The following is a 13,920-nucleotide window of genomic DNA, read 5'->3' on the forward strand; positions in this document are numbered from 1 at the left end:
GTCGACACCACATTTCTAGCAACAGAGATGGCCTGGTTTTGTTTTTCATGGCTGCCTAAAGCAAATCTTATGTACTGTGTCACTTACACAAGACTTGCATGTTGTCACTTTTTTCTCCATTTGAATTCATTCTCAGAAAAGGGAACATGTCACCTTCAGTCCAGAAGAGGGCAGCAAATGTATATAAAAAGACAATTCATGGAGCCCCACACACTGACTTAATTTAGTTCAATCTGGTGTCTACTCACCTTTATCACAATGAAGAAAATTCGGCATGTGTGGTCAGTAAGAACAAGACTATGTAAACTGAGTACAAAGTATTTTATTGTAAATGTTTGAAATCCTACAGTACATTTGTGGTTATAGTTCTGACAAAAGGGCTAAAGAAAAAAGTAACAAAAATAAATACATCTGCATTGACAGAGATATGTGATGAGTTGAGTTTGGGGAACTCATAACCGTTTAAGTTCAACCTTATTTTATTTTGATTTTTGATTTGACTTAGAAATTGTTACAATATAGTGTGTCATCTCTTACTATTTACTACAAAAAGGCAAGTTTTCTTCTTGCCTTTGTACATCACTGTATTGTCATGGAATGGCTGTAATAAAATATTAAAAGTCCATTTTCATAGCAGTATCACTCCTACAGTAACATTTCACTAGTTTTTGTGACAGAAACACATGAATACACAATATCTATGGCATCTCAACCATGTGCCAACGCAGGAAAGCTGACTGGCTCTCTGGGTATCATACACCACAGAATGAACAGTAATAGATCAATCAAAAGCTTCATCACCGCTTCTCCACCAAACATTTCGCTTTCTACTTGTTTAGCCAGAACAGTCACAGCTGAAACTTTACACCTCCAGTGCAGTTATAGAGGCACAGTCACTCAACACAGATGATGAGAAACAAGCCCCAAAAGATTGTCATGGTAACAGAGCATTTCAAAAGCATCATCATCATCATCATCATCATCATCATCATCCACTCATTCACCTCAGGCGATGTAGAGCTCCAAGTGTGTTAGAAAATAACTGATAGCTGAGAAAACAAGTTTTAAAAGACTATTCAAAAGTGTAAAAATCACTTTCTAGCAATAAAAATACTGCTTGTTCCATTTACATCCCAACATTTGAGTTTCTGTCACTTTTAGAAATAGTTTCAGACACTAATTACAAAAAACAACAAAAACAGTGGAATAAAGGCGAAACAATACCAATAGTGTCTTTAAGTACACAGTACACAGTGTGGCCTGGAAAAATAAGTGAGGGATGATCCCTCTCTTGGTGTAGATACAGGAAAAAAAGTGCCAGAGAGTTCATAGTTGATCCTTCATATTGTTTGGTCTGTCCTTTTCTCTTCATTTCAGCAATGTCCTTCTCTTCCCCAGTCTGTTAAAGCCTGTGTGTGCGTGCATGTGTGTGTTCATGTATGTGTGTGTTTGTATGTGTCTTTTGGAGAGTTCTGGCAGACTGGAATGTGCAGGAATCTTTGTGTTTTAAGCCAGGGTTCTCTGTCTTGGCTTTATTCTGGGGTAGAGCTGTTAGAGACAACAAGAGGACATGTCAACAATGTACATAATGTACATAATGCATCTAAATTTAAAGGGGCAGTTTTGATTATCTGAAGTGGGGTTATATGAGGTCCTTATCCAGAGTAAGTGTTTTAGAGTGTGTAGATGCTAGTTGGCATGCCCTGTATGAAAATGCAGAGAGGGACACCAACACGGAAGCTAAGCAGTGTACTGCTGTGGACAGAGTCAGTAGCAAAACATATTTTAGCCACTTTAATACAGGCCCACCTAAAAAAGAAAAATCTGTTTAAGTGTATGTTATATTCAGAGTATTTTCATTGCTTTTCTTTTCCATCAGAAAACCTCTTCAGACAGGAAACCACCATTATATAAGCCAAAAATCACTCTCTCAAAACCAACCAAATCTCCATAGGCAAAATCCGTCATTTTAATTAGCAGAATACTGAGGTTGCTGGTCTACCACTGCCTCAATCTGTTTAATTTAGTTTGTTTCATTGAGTGACTTTGGTGTTTTAAAAGGTTAACTCAGATTCACCAAGGTTACAAATAACACAAACAAACTAAGAGGTCACAGCCACAAGAAACAGCAACTCGCATGTTCTGCAAGGCAATATAACCGATTTCACCAATGAAGTTTGATTGGTTGGACAGTGATATTTGGCTTACCTAACAGTGGTTTCTTGTCAGAAAAGGCTGTCTGATGGCAAGATGAAGCAGTGAAAATATTATAAATACAGCATAGACTTAAATAGTGCTTTTTTAAGTTACTAAAATACCTTTTGTTGCCACCCCTGTCCACAGCACTACTTTGCTTAGCTTCTGTGCTGGTATTCCTCTCTGCTTCTCCAAACTGGGGTTCTCTCGACCAGCATCTACTGTAGCTAACACACTGGCTATCATTTAGTACCTCATACAACCCCATATCAAATAATCCAAACTATCCCTTTAATACTCTTTTCATCAACACAATTTCAGTGACTTGTAACTCACCCCGAGAAGGTTGCGAGGGATGTAACCCTCAGTGTCGCCCATGCGTGCCCACCACCATTCAATCTCATCCTCGTCTTCTCTGCGGATGATGGTCATGCAGTCTCCCTCGCGGAAAGACAGCTCATCAGGGTTTTCACCTCTGTAGTCCCACAGACCGTAGACCACACCCCTGTTCATGATGCCCATCTTCTCTTGCACACCTGGATTTAAAATCATGGGGAAAAAAAATCAGCACAAGAGAACAAGCGCAGTGAGTTGTTGTGTAGACAGAAACATAGATACTGGGCATATTAAAAAGTATGCACACATAACATCAAAAATAATAAAATAGCTTTCACTAACCATAGAGGAACTGAGAGCACTGGGTATAGCCCTCCTCCATCTCTTCACATTTATCAGCAGCTGTCTGCATGTCACTGTAAGTCATGGCAAACACTGCTGCGCCGGACTCTACCAGGAACTTGCAGACTTGCACATTGTTACAGGATGCAGCACAGTGAAGGGGTGTCCTGTGTTATAAGGTGGGCGAGAAAAGAAAAGGAAGAGGTGGTAAGCACAGGAAAAGGGAGAGGGTGATGAGAAGTGTGAAGAGAAACGCCAACTGCCACAGACAGACTGTCAAAACACTGAATTTAATGAGTGGATTTTGGTGAGTTCAGTTGGAGCCTCTAATTCCATTCAAGTTAATGCTGTTAACCAGCTCATACTGCAAGATTTGAGTTTAGAGTTGTCCAGATTTGAGTTGAAAAGAAACAAGCATGTAGCATGATTATAGCAGTTGGGACTTGTCAGAGGCACGGATGAAAGAACCTTAGATAAACCACAACAGCGATTGAACTTACCAGCCGTCACTGTCAGCAGCATTGACATTAACGCCAAACTGAACCAGAAACTTGACAATCTCTGTATGTCCGGCGCAGACGGCATTGTGTAAAGCAGTGATCCCTTCATCATTAGGCTGACTGGGATCCTCCACCTGTGACAGAGAAATTGCAAGGGAGGAAGGGAGACGCTCAGTTTCACTTTTGCATCAGCAAATAGTGAAATATAATAACTACTTTTGAATATTTTTATTCTAAAACTAACTAATAAAGAAACTACATTTAGTTTCTTGTGAAGAAGATGTCTTACTTCATAGATGATTCTCTGGACCAGGTCAAACTCTCCCTCCAGAGACGAGTCCAGCAGCAGAGCCAGAGGGTTGAACTTCACTCTCATGCTGTGATCGATGCGTTCAGAGCCTGGTTTCCGCAAGTTGGTCCTCTTTCCCTAAAGACACAATCATAATCTTGTGTCACACAAATAATCTTAAAGTAGCCATAGCAACACAGTGAAGATAAATGTAAATCTAAGATGTGTGACTGCAGAGTCTCATCCTGTTAGTCTGTCCTGTTGAGGTGGATGCGTCCGCTCTCTCTTGTGTTCAAAGTGCATTAAGAGAAGAGGAGGGACTTGTTTTCCATCTCTAAGTGTACTGCTAATCCAGCTAATCAGCACAAGCTGTAAGAAACACACTTATTTCTCAAAAAACATGATTATGCAACTAAACGGGTCTTAAATGTACGTGACAAAAAGAGGGAACCAAGGGGGAAAAATGGGTCAGAAAACGGATTCGCCATTGGTTCACTCTCACGTAAGGAGTTTCACTAAGAGATTAACAAAAAGAAAATGTAAACTGGTGTTTATTTTGAGCACAGAATGCATCTAAGCAAATGTGGGGAAAGTGGGGTGGGTATCCGCTTAGTGTAAGCAGAACAAGGCCCATTTTCTCCAGAAACAATAGAAGTAATTGATAGGGATTATTTAATTATATAACATCAGAGCAGGTCACCGCTGTTAATGAGCAGGTCATTAAAAAGTGGAAAGTGCACTAAATGTAACTCATGACCTGCCCCTGTGGAACTAACAAACAAACATGTGAGGGGATTTAAAGGCACATAAAGCAAAAAAGGCAAAAAAGGGAAATCTATAGAGTGCACCTATGTCACGTATTGCAGTTATTATAGATCTATATTTTTCATTACTTTGTATTTTTATCTAAATTTTAATTTTGTCCGCCATTTATTATCCTGACATAGTGAACTACCTCATTTTTTCACTCATACACAGCTGAAGACCTTAAATGTTACTAAGGTTGAGAAGCCATCTCATCAGTGATGTAGATTATAAACACCAAGGCAGGTGATCAACTGATCTTTACTTTTTTGAAATTTGAATATCTCTGGTACAACTTTCTGGATCAAAATGCTCAGGCAATTAAAATATCCCTCTTTAACCAGTTTATTAAAGAGGCCAACAGATGATAAACTGGTTTGTTATTCTTACGAAGTTATTAGGTTGACCAAGCAACAAAAATCAGGAACTTTTGCAAGTTCAGTCGCATTGTTGACATTCTGTACCTCCAACATGGCCGACCTCCGGATTGATGACATGCCATGAAAACACTCTATACTGGACTGTAGTGGCCCTTAACATCACTTAACATGACTGATCCTTACAGCCATAAAAACACAAACACCACAACAGAGAGTCGTATAATGATAGTGATTCATACCGGTGGCAGAGTGACCTGGCCTGTGACCTCAGGTGCCTTCATGTTAAAGGTGTCCTCTCCCAAGCTGTCCTGCTCAGCTCCACTTGGGTATGGGGGTGGGGGATATGGGGGGAACTCTTCCAGGAAGCCTTCTGGGGGCGGAGGCGGTAGGTTAGGCATTACATCGTCCAAGTCAGCAAGGGGTGGTGGTGGGAAAAGAGCATCATCTGGCCTGGGTGCTGGATGGGATGGAGGAGGAGGGGGTATAATCTGCTCACTCTCTGGGATGGATGAAGGTGGTTTGGTCTGTTCAGCTGGGGCTGGAATGGGGACATTAGCACCTGGGATGTGAGGTGGGAGCTGTCCTCCCTCCGTAGTCTGTCCCGTCTCTGAGGAGTGGTTCTCTGCACCACTCAGGGGGCTTGGAACATGCGGACCTACAGATCCCTCCGCCGCCTTCTCCGCTTCACCAGCATAGGTGGGAGTGGTTGGTGTGGTCACAGTGGTCTCCATAGCTGCCAGTGTGGTCTTCTGGTAGAGGAGTTTCTGAATGTTGGGCCCTGCAGGACCCTCTGGTTCAGTGATGGAGCTGCGTTTCTTCAGTGGCCTTGGGGCATTATAGAGCTTCTTTCTCAGGGCTTCCAGGTCACCATCACTCTGATGCCTATAGGGGTTGGAAATGAAGGGAAGTAGCTTGGTTGGGCTCAGGGGCCGGGGGATGCGCTCCGTTTCTGGTTGAGGGCCCTCAGACTGGCTGGGACCCACGTTGTTTGCTCCACTGTGGTCAACCTCAGTTTCTAGGGCAGGGGAGCGGCGGTCCATGTAGGGGTTCTCTGGATGTGGGGAGCCTCCACTGGGGATCACTGGTTTACCATACACTAGAAACAAAGATCGGAAACAAGCGTTAAAACTAATATCTAGAGAGATAATACCACTAACAATCTAATAACTGGCCCTTGATTCTCAAACACTTACTGCACAAAAGTAATTTCTGAGGCTGATTTCACTTTTTAATGACGAATTATGACTGACAAAATGACAAAGGTATTATAATATAATTAGAAAACTCATCATGCTAATAATTGTTAAATACTGTATTTAGCACTGACACCTGAACAAGCCTGTGAGAGTTGTGTAAAGTCAGCAACACAAGAAAAGCAAAACAGGGCTGTAAGCATGAAGTTTGCACTTTATCGCCGTTAAAACAAGATACTGTTTGTTTTTGTCTAACTGTAAAGAACCCGCTTTCACCAGTTTCAAAATCTACTAACATTTTTGCATTAAATATAAATTATTGCTTCAAGGCAACACTGGTCAAGAATGTTCACATGATAAGACTATTAATTATAGATGGACTTGAAATACTGTTCTGGTAATTTATCTATCTGACCTTAAGCTATGAGCCATTAAGCGCTGCACACCTACTACTGGCCCTGCTGAAATCAGAAAAGTGAAGTGTAAATAACTGTCTGATATTTTATACTTGATCTATTAGACCTCTTCTATGCCTATGTAGATTTTAGACTGCTTATTTATTGCACCTGTCTGTGGAGGAAGGGGTCTCTTTCTAATTACCTCTTTTAATAACCTTCCTTAATAACCTTTCCTTAAGATGTATTTACACGATAATATTCTATTCATCTAACAAAACTAGGGATTACATGAAAATCCTCAGAAGCATATCAGAGAAAGACAGAAATTTGTTCCATTTAATTTCCACAACTGCAGTCAGAGTCAGCAGGTATGGTTGCCCGTGACTGTGTTTATAAGGAGAAGATGTAACAGATGGCTCAGCCTCTCTAGCTGCTCCTCTGGTCAGTGGCGTGTGAATATTCTCTTGTTGAGGATGCTGAGAACGGCAGCAGGGCAGAATTACCTTACAGTGACTATATCTCAAGTGACATGAGATATGACTTTTCTTTTCTCTTATATACATTCATTTATACTTTGTTTTTTTATAGATCAGATGCTCTTTGATTTTTCTGTGAATTTATGTTTAATTCAAAGTGTTTCCTTCTACTTCTACACGTAATTTATCTAAATGCACTGTGTAACCAAAGCTTGTCCTGAAACAGGATCCTCTCAAGTGAAAGGATGTGTTCATGACCAGATAGACTGTTACTTTTAGTCTAATATCAAAGATCTCAAAAAGAATGACTTCATTCATCCGTGTCCCATCAACAGCACTGTTTGGGTACTAAATTGTGAAGTTGTGACTGGTTATTCTTACCACTGACAAATCCATTGGTGCGGTTCTGTGACCTGTTCAGAGCACCCTGCACACCGGGCTGGAAGGGCTTCCCTGAGCCAGGCTGCTGTGTGTACATGGAGTAGATGGAGCTGGCTGCTAGTGTCTGGGGCTTACTCAGGTTGGAGTCTTTGGAGGAGGGCAGCTCTGGGGTGAAGGGCCGTACCGTGGCTGCAGGTGGAGTGTCCTGCTTGGAGGGTAGGGGGAGTGTCTGGCTCTGTGAGGGTGGGAGAGGGCTGCGGCCCTGGGCAGCCTGGGGCTGCTGGCTGTGGGGCTTGGCTTTAGGGAAGGTGCCCGTGTTGAGGCCTGCTTTGCCGTAGGGCACAACATTAGGGCCTTTTGGTTTGGTGGGCACTGGAGGAGGCACCTTGACTGGAGCCTTGGGAGCAGACTGGAAAGATAAGGAAAGAGAGATAGAAAATTAGATACCATACTGTATTCCTGCTTCTAATTAACAAATCTGATGAAGGGTGGGGCTGGTCAGTATATAGATATATTGACAGCATGATATGAGATTACATATTGTGTTAGACTTTGAATACCGTTACATTGTGATATAGTAGAAGTGTTATCTTTTCATGGTTTTAAAGGCTGCACACAATGCATGCAAACATATTAAAGACATTTTGCTTACTTCTGTAACATTTCAAGACATTTTAAGGCCTAAAACTCAGATTACTGGATTTTAGACTTTTTTTAAGGCTGTCTATGGACCTGAAGAAACCATGTGATGAGTGATGTTTTTTTCCGATGCAGATGTAAGGATTGTATTTTCATTCCCTCTCACCTGAGCATCCCTGACCAGGTCATCACTGCTCTGGTTTTTGCGTAGGGAGGTGGCAGGAGCCTCCGTTGGCTCAAACATGGAAAATGGACGCACCTTCCTATCCCTCTTCAGTTCCGTCTCATCTATCCACAGACCATATGAAGAGACAGTAATCAGTTTCATCTCATGTTCAGACACAGTGTGATTCATAAAAAGACAAAACCAAAGCTCCTTTGGAAGCTTCACAGTAAGTAGGGACTGCGGTGCAGTTTCTGGGGAAATGCTACGTCTGTATGTCTCTTACCTTGCTCTGCATTAGCGTTGGAGTGAGAGGTCATTCGTGGCAGTGTTGAAGCTGGACCATGACCGTTGGTGTTGGATTCTGAACCTGAAGAGCCCCAGTCTGCCAGCTTGGATGGCTGAAGCCCTGAAGGACCCAGAGAAGAAGAAGGAGAGAGGAAGAAAAAAAGAGAGGTAGAGAGTGTTAAAATGTTAGTGTGTACTATAGGAATTTATATAAAATTGTAGTTAAAACAAAGCGCCAATGCACTCGGTGGAAACAAGCCTCAGTTTTTATTTATCGGGATTAACAAAAAGTTCACAGAGCTGTGTGTTTTGTTGTGTGTTGGAGACACAGAGTGAACAATCCTGGATTTCTGAAAGAAGAGCAGCGGATTCTGTTGTATTTTACCTCCCTTGTTACTCATCATTTGTTTTTTTGGTTGACTGACTAAGACCCAGCCAGTGGTCATGCATGTCCACAGACATCCCCAGTCAGATGAGCCACAAAAACGTGGAGCTCTTGCAACTAGTAAGATTAGCATCACATCAAAAATGGTAAAACATGACTTCCATGGCAGTGCCTGAAGACTGTAAGTTAAATGCTCCCTCTCAAGAGGTGTTGTACAAACACCCCAACAAACACACACAGATTTTGCAAACAAGATCTGATTTGGTTGGTCAGAATCCACACAGAATGTCAGTTCAGCTGAAGGTTATGTGTTTGTTCCAACTGACCCATTTAGAGCGGCAGAAAAATAACTGAGGAGGAGAAAGCTCAACAAACACGCTTTAACAAACAGCAGCAAAACAAGCAAACAGGACCAAAGATCCAGCTAAGAAATGATTAAAAAACATCTCATCTTTGTCAGTGAGAATCACTCGTGAAAAATTAACACACCGAAACAAAGCTGTGGAGAAGCACACACACACGCACACAAACACAAGTGTGTACCTTTTCTCTTAGCCCGCAGCTCTTTCAGAGGCTTAAGCAAGAACATGGCTTCTGAAGAAGATGCATTCGAAAGACAAGAAAAACAAAGTAGCCTTAAAGCTCCAAATCTCCCTTTGCTCTAGACATGCTGTTGGCTGGGCCCAGGCAGGGGCCCCCCTGAGGGGCCACACAGAGACCAGCACAACACCCAGTAGCCTGCCCGATACTGTGAAGAACGTCCCTGCTGAAGAGGAACTGGGTGTACGCTAAGAGCAGACTCCTCTGCCTCCCCGCCCATCTCTATCTCTCTTCTTCCCATACAGCAAATCAACTCAGCATGCAGAAATAATTGCGTGCAGCATCGTGACAGACTGGGAAAAGCCTGTTACTTTTACTTCCTGTATGTGGAATTGCTTCAAATAGGAAAACATGAGCTGATGAGGAGGTGGGAGGGGGGTCCCCCTTCTGCTGTTGTTTTGTAATGACTAATTTTGGTGTCGGATCATTCATTTTTAATAACATGAAGTGCACTGCTGGCCCACTATCCACTGGGGGACTGATTTAGGGCTCAGAGAGTGAGTCTTGAGATGGAGCACGTGAGAAAGAATTACTGCATAGAGGACAGCACAAAGAACATCTTTAAATGGGATACGTTGCTCTGGCCCATCATTTGTTGTGGCCAGACTTTGCCCCTCTCCATTAAACTGCACACATGCTACTGCAGTCCATGGGGAGAGGGTGCTGATGCAACAACAGCTTGCAGTGTACCATTTCTTAAACTTGACTTTAAAAGGAAAAAAAACACACTTTATTTTTAGATCAGGTATGCTGTGTGTATTAGAAATCATTTTACGTGAATGCTAAAATTCCACAAATAATCTAAATAATATCCCAATCAGGAGTACCTCATCGGGAAGAGACTGGTGGTGCAAACATTTGATAATCTGTTCAACAGGAAAATAATATTAATGGAAATGCTTATTCTGATCGTTTCTCTCTGGTTGGAATAAATATGATCTTTCTGTGCATGTCTGCCACATGTGGGGATAGGTGATGTGTCCATGCTCAACACTTTATTTAGCGTATGTGTAATGATTTCAATCCGACTGATGAACAATGCATCCATTTAAACAAAGGTAATGTCAGACAGGAAATGCATATCGTCTTTTTCGGGTTTCAAATCAGAATTCTGCATCAGTAATTAGTTCTCATACAAAGTCTGACAGTAAATCAGTGCTCACCAGTGGATTGTTTTGATTACAAGGCCCTAGCACTGCTGGATGCTGAAAGCTGAGAATAAGGAACTAGAGTGAGCATTAATTTGAAACATCTACTAATTTTCCTGGTTATGAATGACTCCCTATACTCACAAGACTAGTGTAGTGTGAGCTGATATGACACTTGGCACAAAGAGACACACTGTGGCAAAGAAAAAAAAAAAACACAGGCTCAAAAACTGGTTCACCCACTGCAAAACATATTAAACGTTTTTCAGAGAATGTCTTTAAGGAGAGAGGTAAAAAGATCAAGATATTCAGACTCAGCAATGCAGCATCACAACACACCATCCAGGAGGTAACTCGCTACCTTCTGAGCTCAGAGTGACATCGCAGTCATCAACTGTCCCAGACTCCTCTGCTCCTGCTGGAGGAGGTGACAGTTTTGTCACATTTCAAGTAAAAAAAACAACTCCATGGTGAGAGACACAAATAAACACAAGGAACAGTAACTAAGAAGTCGTAGCAGTCAAGAACTCTTTACTAATGGTTTTCCATTACATTTGTGATCTCATGTATGCATCATTTTTGAACTCTGCTGCTGAATGAGCCATTGCAGACCCAGCACTCACCAAATTTAGCTGACTAAATTGTATCTAAAATGACAGACGGGACGAGGTGAAGGCCTGCCAAATTGGCCCCAGCAGAGATCTGAGTCATGGTCAGAAAGGAAAAGGCTTGAATTAAGAGGTCACACTCTGCAAACGGCATGTTGCCTCTGGCTGCTCACCTGTGCTGGCCTTGCTCTGTGGGTCTTGGGCTGGAAGGGTGGCGGTGCCGTCTGGGTAGGCTGGTTTTACAAGCAGGTCGTGCCTCACTGGGCCCCGGGGCATGGTGGACGACTGGATGTATGGGCCGACTGCTGCCACGCGAGACGGGCCTGACTGCTGTCCGGCTTGGCCATCAGAGGGCAGCTGTACAGAGAAAGAGTAGGAGAGAGGAAAAACAAAGTGTGGCAAAGGTCAGTAAGAGTAATTTAAAATATCATGTATTATTGTAGACCACAGAGTGAAAACACACTACTCAGACACATAAACATATAAAGGACAAAAAGGCAACCAAAACTTTATGTGATGTTTTTTTTAATGATACAAGAACTGTTGAGATTGAGATGAACATCACAGAAAGCATGCTGAAATTAGTCTTAATACCGAGGCATTAATCAAAACACTAAACATCTATCTAAGGCTGTGATGTTCATTACATTACAAAAAACAAAACATATGATGGATGACAAATAGTGAGACAACTTCAGTTCTTTTAGAATCTTGCTGCTAGAGATGCAAAAGTGAAACCTGTGGCCTGAGGGTGGCGCCAGAGCAGGCTATGCTGTTATTCAAACGAAAAGGTCATTTTATTGTAAACACTGCTGAACAATGTACATGTCTGGAATTGTCTGCAACGATATTATATGTATCGTCCTGAAATTTTTTCTTCTGTACAGTGAAAATCTATAAATTAAGTGTCAAGAAAGAATTTCTTCTGGTTAGCTTGGAAGTGTTATATAAGTTGTAAGGCAGTCTTCTTAATTTCTTTGACCTGTGGGTGGTGCTGACAGAGTGGCCATTACAGTGAAACACTAAGGAATACTGCCATGAAGCGTACTAGAAATACTGCTGGGTGCTTGATGATAAGTCATATATAGATTCTTATAAGTGCAACAAATTGGCTTCCACCACACAGTAAAAATGATATTTTACTCTGGATCAAATGCTGGAATGACAGACAAACATCACCAACCTCAAAACCCTGCCTTGAACCACTGTCACCAGTATTTACTATAGCTTTCTTAACAATCACTCTGTTTAGTAACTCCTATATTGTTTGAAGAAAACGCTTGGGTTAAAGTTACTGATTAAAGATTTATAAATATTCAAATCCTTGCATTTAAATGGTGTTTTCCATAAAACATGTTGTAACTGAACATCATGCAGTTTTAATTTACAGTGATCTTAAAGCAGCTAGGATAGATGTAGCCTCTGTGCTGATGAAAAATCCACACAGACAGTACAACCTCTTAAATCCTGTGTACTTAATTATAGAAAACTTTATTAACGTTACTAACTCTGTCATAGATACAACATCGTACAGAAGAAATGAAATGCCCTTGTGCTTTCCAAAGCCAACAAACATACTGATTAACATTCACTATAAACTTCAGTCAAGAATTAAAACGATCTTTTAAAATATAACTCAATTTCTGGACAAAAACATATCGTACAGCTGATAACATTATGACAAGGTATCCCTTTAAAACAAGATGAACATGGCTCAACTTTGCCCCAAAATGGTCTGAAGCAAAACTAAAGAACTAATGAAATCTGAAGTGCCATGTCATACTCAAAAGATCAGATCAGAAAGAAAACAAACATATGTTGAGCTCCAATACTAGTTTAGTTACCTGAAGATGAGTGTCTTTTGAAGCCCTCTCTTTACCAGGATAGCCATTCTTGAAAAAACAAAAGCACAAACATGCAACAGCAGTTCAAAATACCAAATAATCCCCGTTTTCTGATCGAATATCAGCTTTTGTTTTTAACTGTTTCCTGAACTATGTAACTAAGACGGAGCGGGATGACTCCAGGCTGGCAGCTCTCACACTACCTCTCTTCAGTCAGTATGGTTGGACGTGCTTCTTGGGTGATGTCAGCCAGACACTTGCTGTTTGGTTGGAGGAGAGAGCGGCTTGGATGGAGTGTGTCTTTGTACTGGTGTGAAAAAGGCCTACTCATTATGATTCCAGGCAGGGTGTGGGTAAATCACCTCCTCACTAGGGCCTATTCAGGCCTTCATCTCCAAAACACACACACACACACACCCATACCCACATGAAAACACAAACACACATGCACACACCTTTCTCTGTCCTGTTTCTACTTTATTATACATGTCAACGCAACATCAAAAGAAAAGCTGGGCTTCTTTAAAGTTGGATTAGGGTGCAAGTTGCTCATTTATCTAAAAGGTTTCTAGCAGAGCTTCAGAAGAATATGTTAAGTCTCCATTTTAATTATTTATGTTCTAACTTATAGGCCACTTTAGATCATGTACACTGCATTTGCTTGGTAAACACTGCGTGCTGCATCTGCAGCTATTTTTTGGAACTAAAATAGAAAATAAATTGATGGCACTGAATGAATACAAAGTTATGAATCAGCATCAGATAATTGTTGTGGTTAATTTGTTGAATGTTAACTTAGTTGAAAGACAGAAAGTTAATGATGAAGGCCAATGAAACACCCTAATTACATCGGAGAGAACCTTATCAGCAAAACACGATTAAAGACATGATTGCATAGAGGACAGAGTAAAATGACTTATGTTATTTAAGAGGGTGAAAGAAAAAAAATC

The 13,920-nt window shown here is 41.4% G+C and overlaps 1 protein-coding gene across 7 annotated transcripts in view; it reads right to left on the minus strand.

Moving 5' to 3' along the window:
* Positions 1-302: 302 nt before the first annotated feature.
* Positions 303-13,920, minus strand: part of tp53bp2a (tumor protein p53 binding protein, 2a) — a 36,325-nt gene continuing 22,707 nt past the window's right edge. For 4 of the 7 annotated variants that reach the window (XM_084735183.1, XM_084735179.1, XM_084735181.1 and 1 more), the window contains 11 exons: positions 12,971-13,018; positions 11,300-11,483; positions 8,384-8,506; positions 8,101-8,222; positions 7,296-7,704; positions 5,087-5,943; positions 3,664-3,801; positions 3,375-3,508; positions 2,875-3,041; positions 2,533-2,732; positions 303-1,548 (listed from right to left, as the gene is read on the minus strand). In XM_084735183.1, coding sequence (XP_084591309.1) covers positions 1,507-1,548; positions 2,533-2,732; positions 2,875-3,041; positions 3,375-3,508; positions 3,664-3,801; positions 5,087-5,943; positions 7,296-7,704; positions 8,101-8,222; positions 8,384-8,506; positions 11,300-11,483; positions 12,971-13,018 — 2,424 coding nt within the window. In that variant the 3' untranslated portion in view covers positions 303-1,506. Of the gene's footprint in view, positions 1,549-2,532; positions 2,733-2,869; positions 3,042-3,374; positions 3,509-3,663; positions 3,802-5,086; positions 5,944-7,295; positions 7,705-8,100; positions 8,223-8,383; positions 8,507-9,313; positions 9,365-10,879; positions 10,937-11,299; positions 11,484-12,970; positions 13,019-13,920 lie in introns of those variants that run through there. The other 3 variants (XM_084735185.1, XM_084735184.1, XM_084735186.1) reach the window with 3 other exon arrangements.

This window comes from Lutjanus erythropterus, chromosome 14 (assembly GCF_056507025.1).
Source record: "Lutjanus erythropterus isolate fLutEry1 chromosome 14, fLutEry1.hap2, whole genome shotgun sequence".
Classification (NCBI taxonomy): domain Eukaryota; kingdom Metazoa; phylum Chordata; class Actinopteri; order Lutjaniformes; family Lutjanidae; genus Lutjanus; species Lutjanus erythropterus.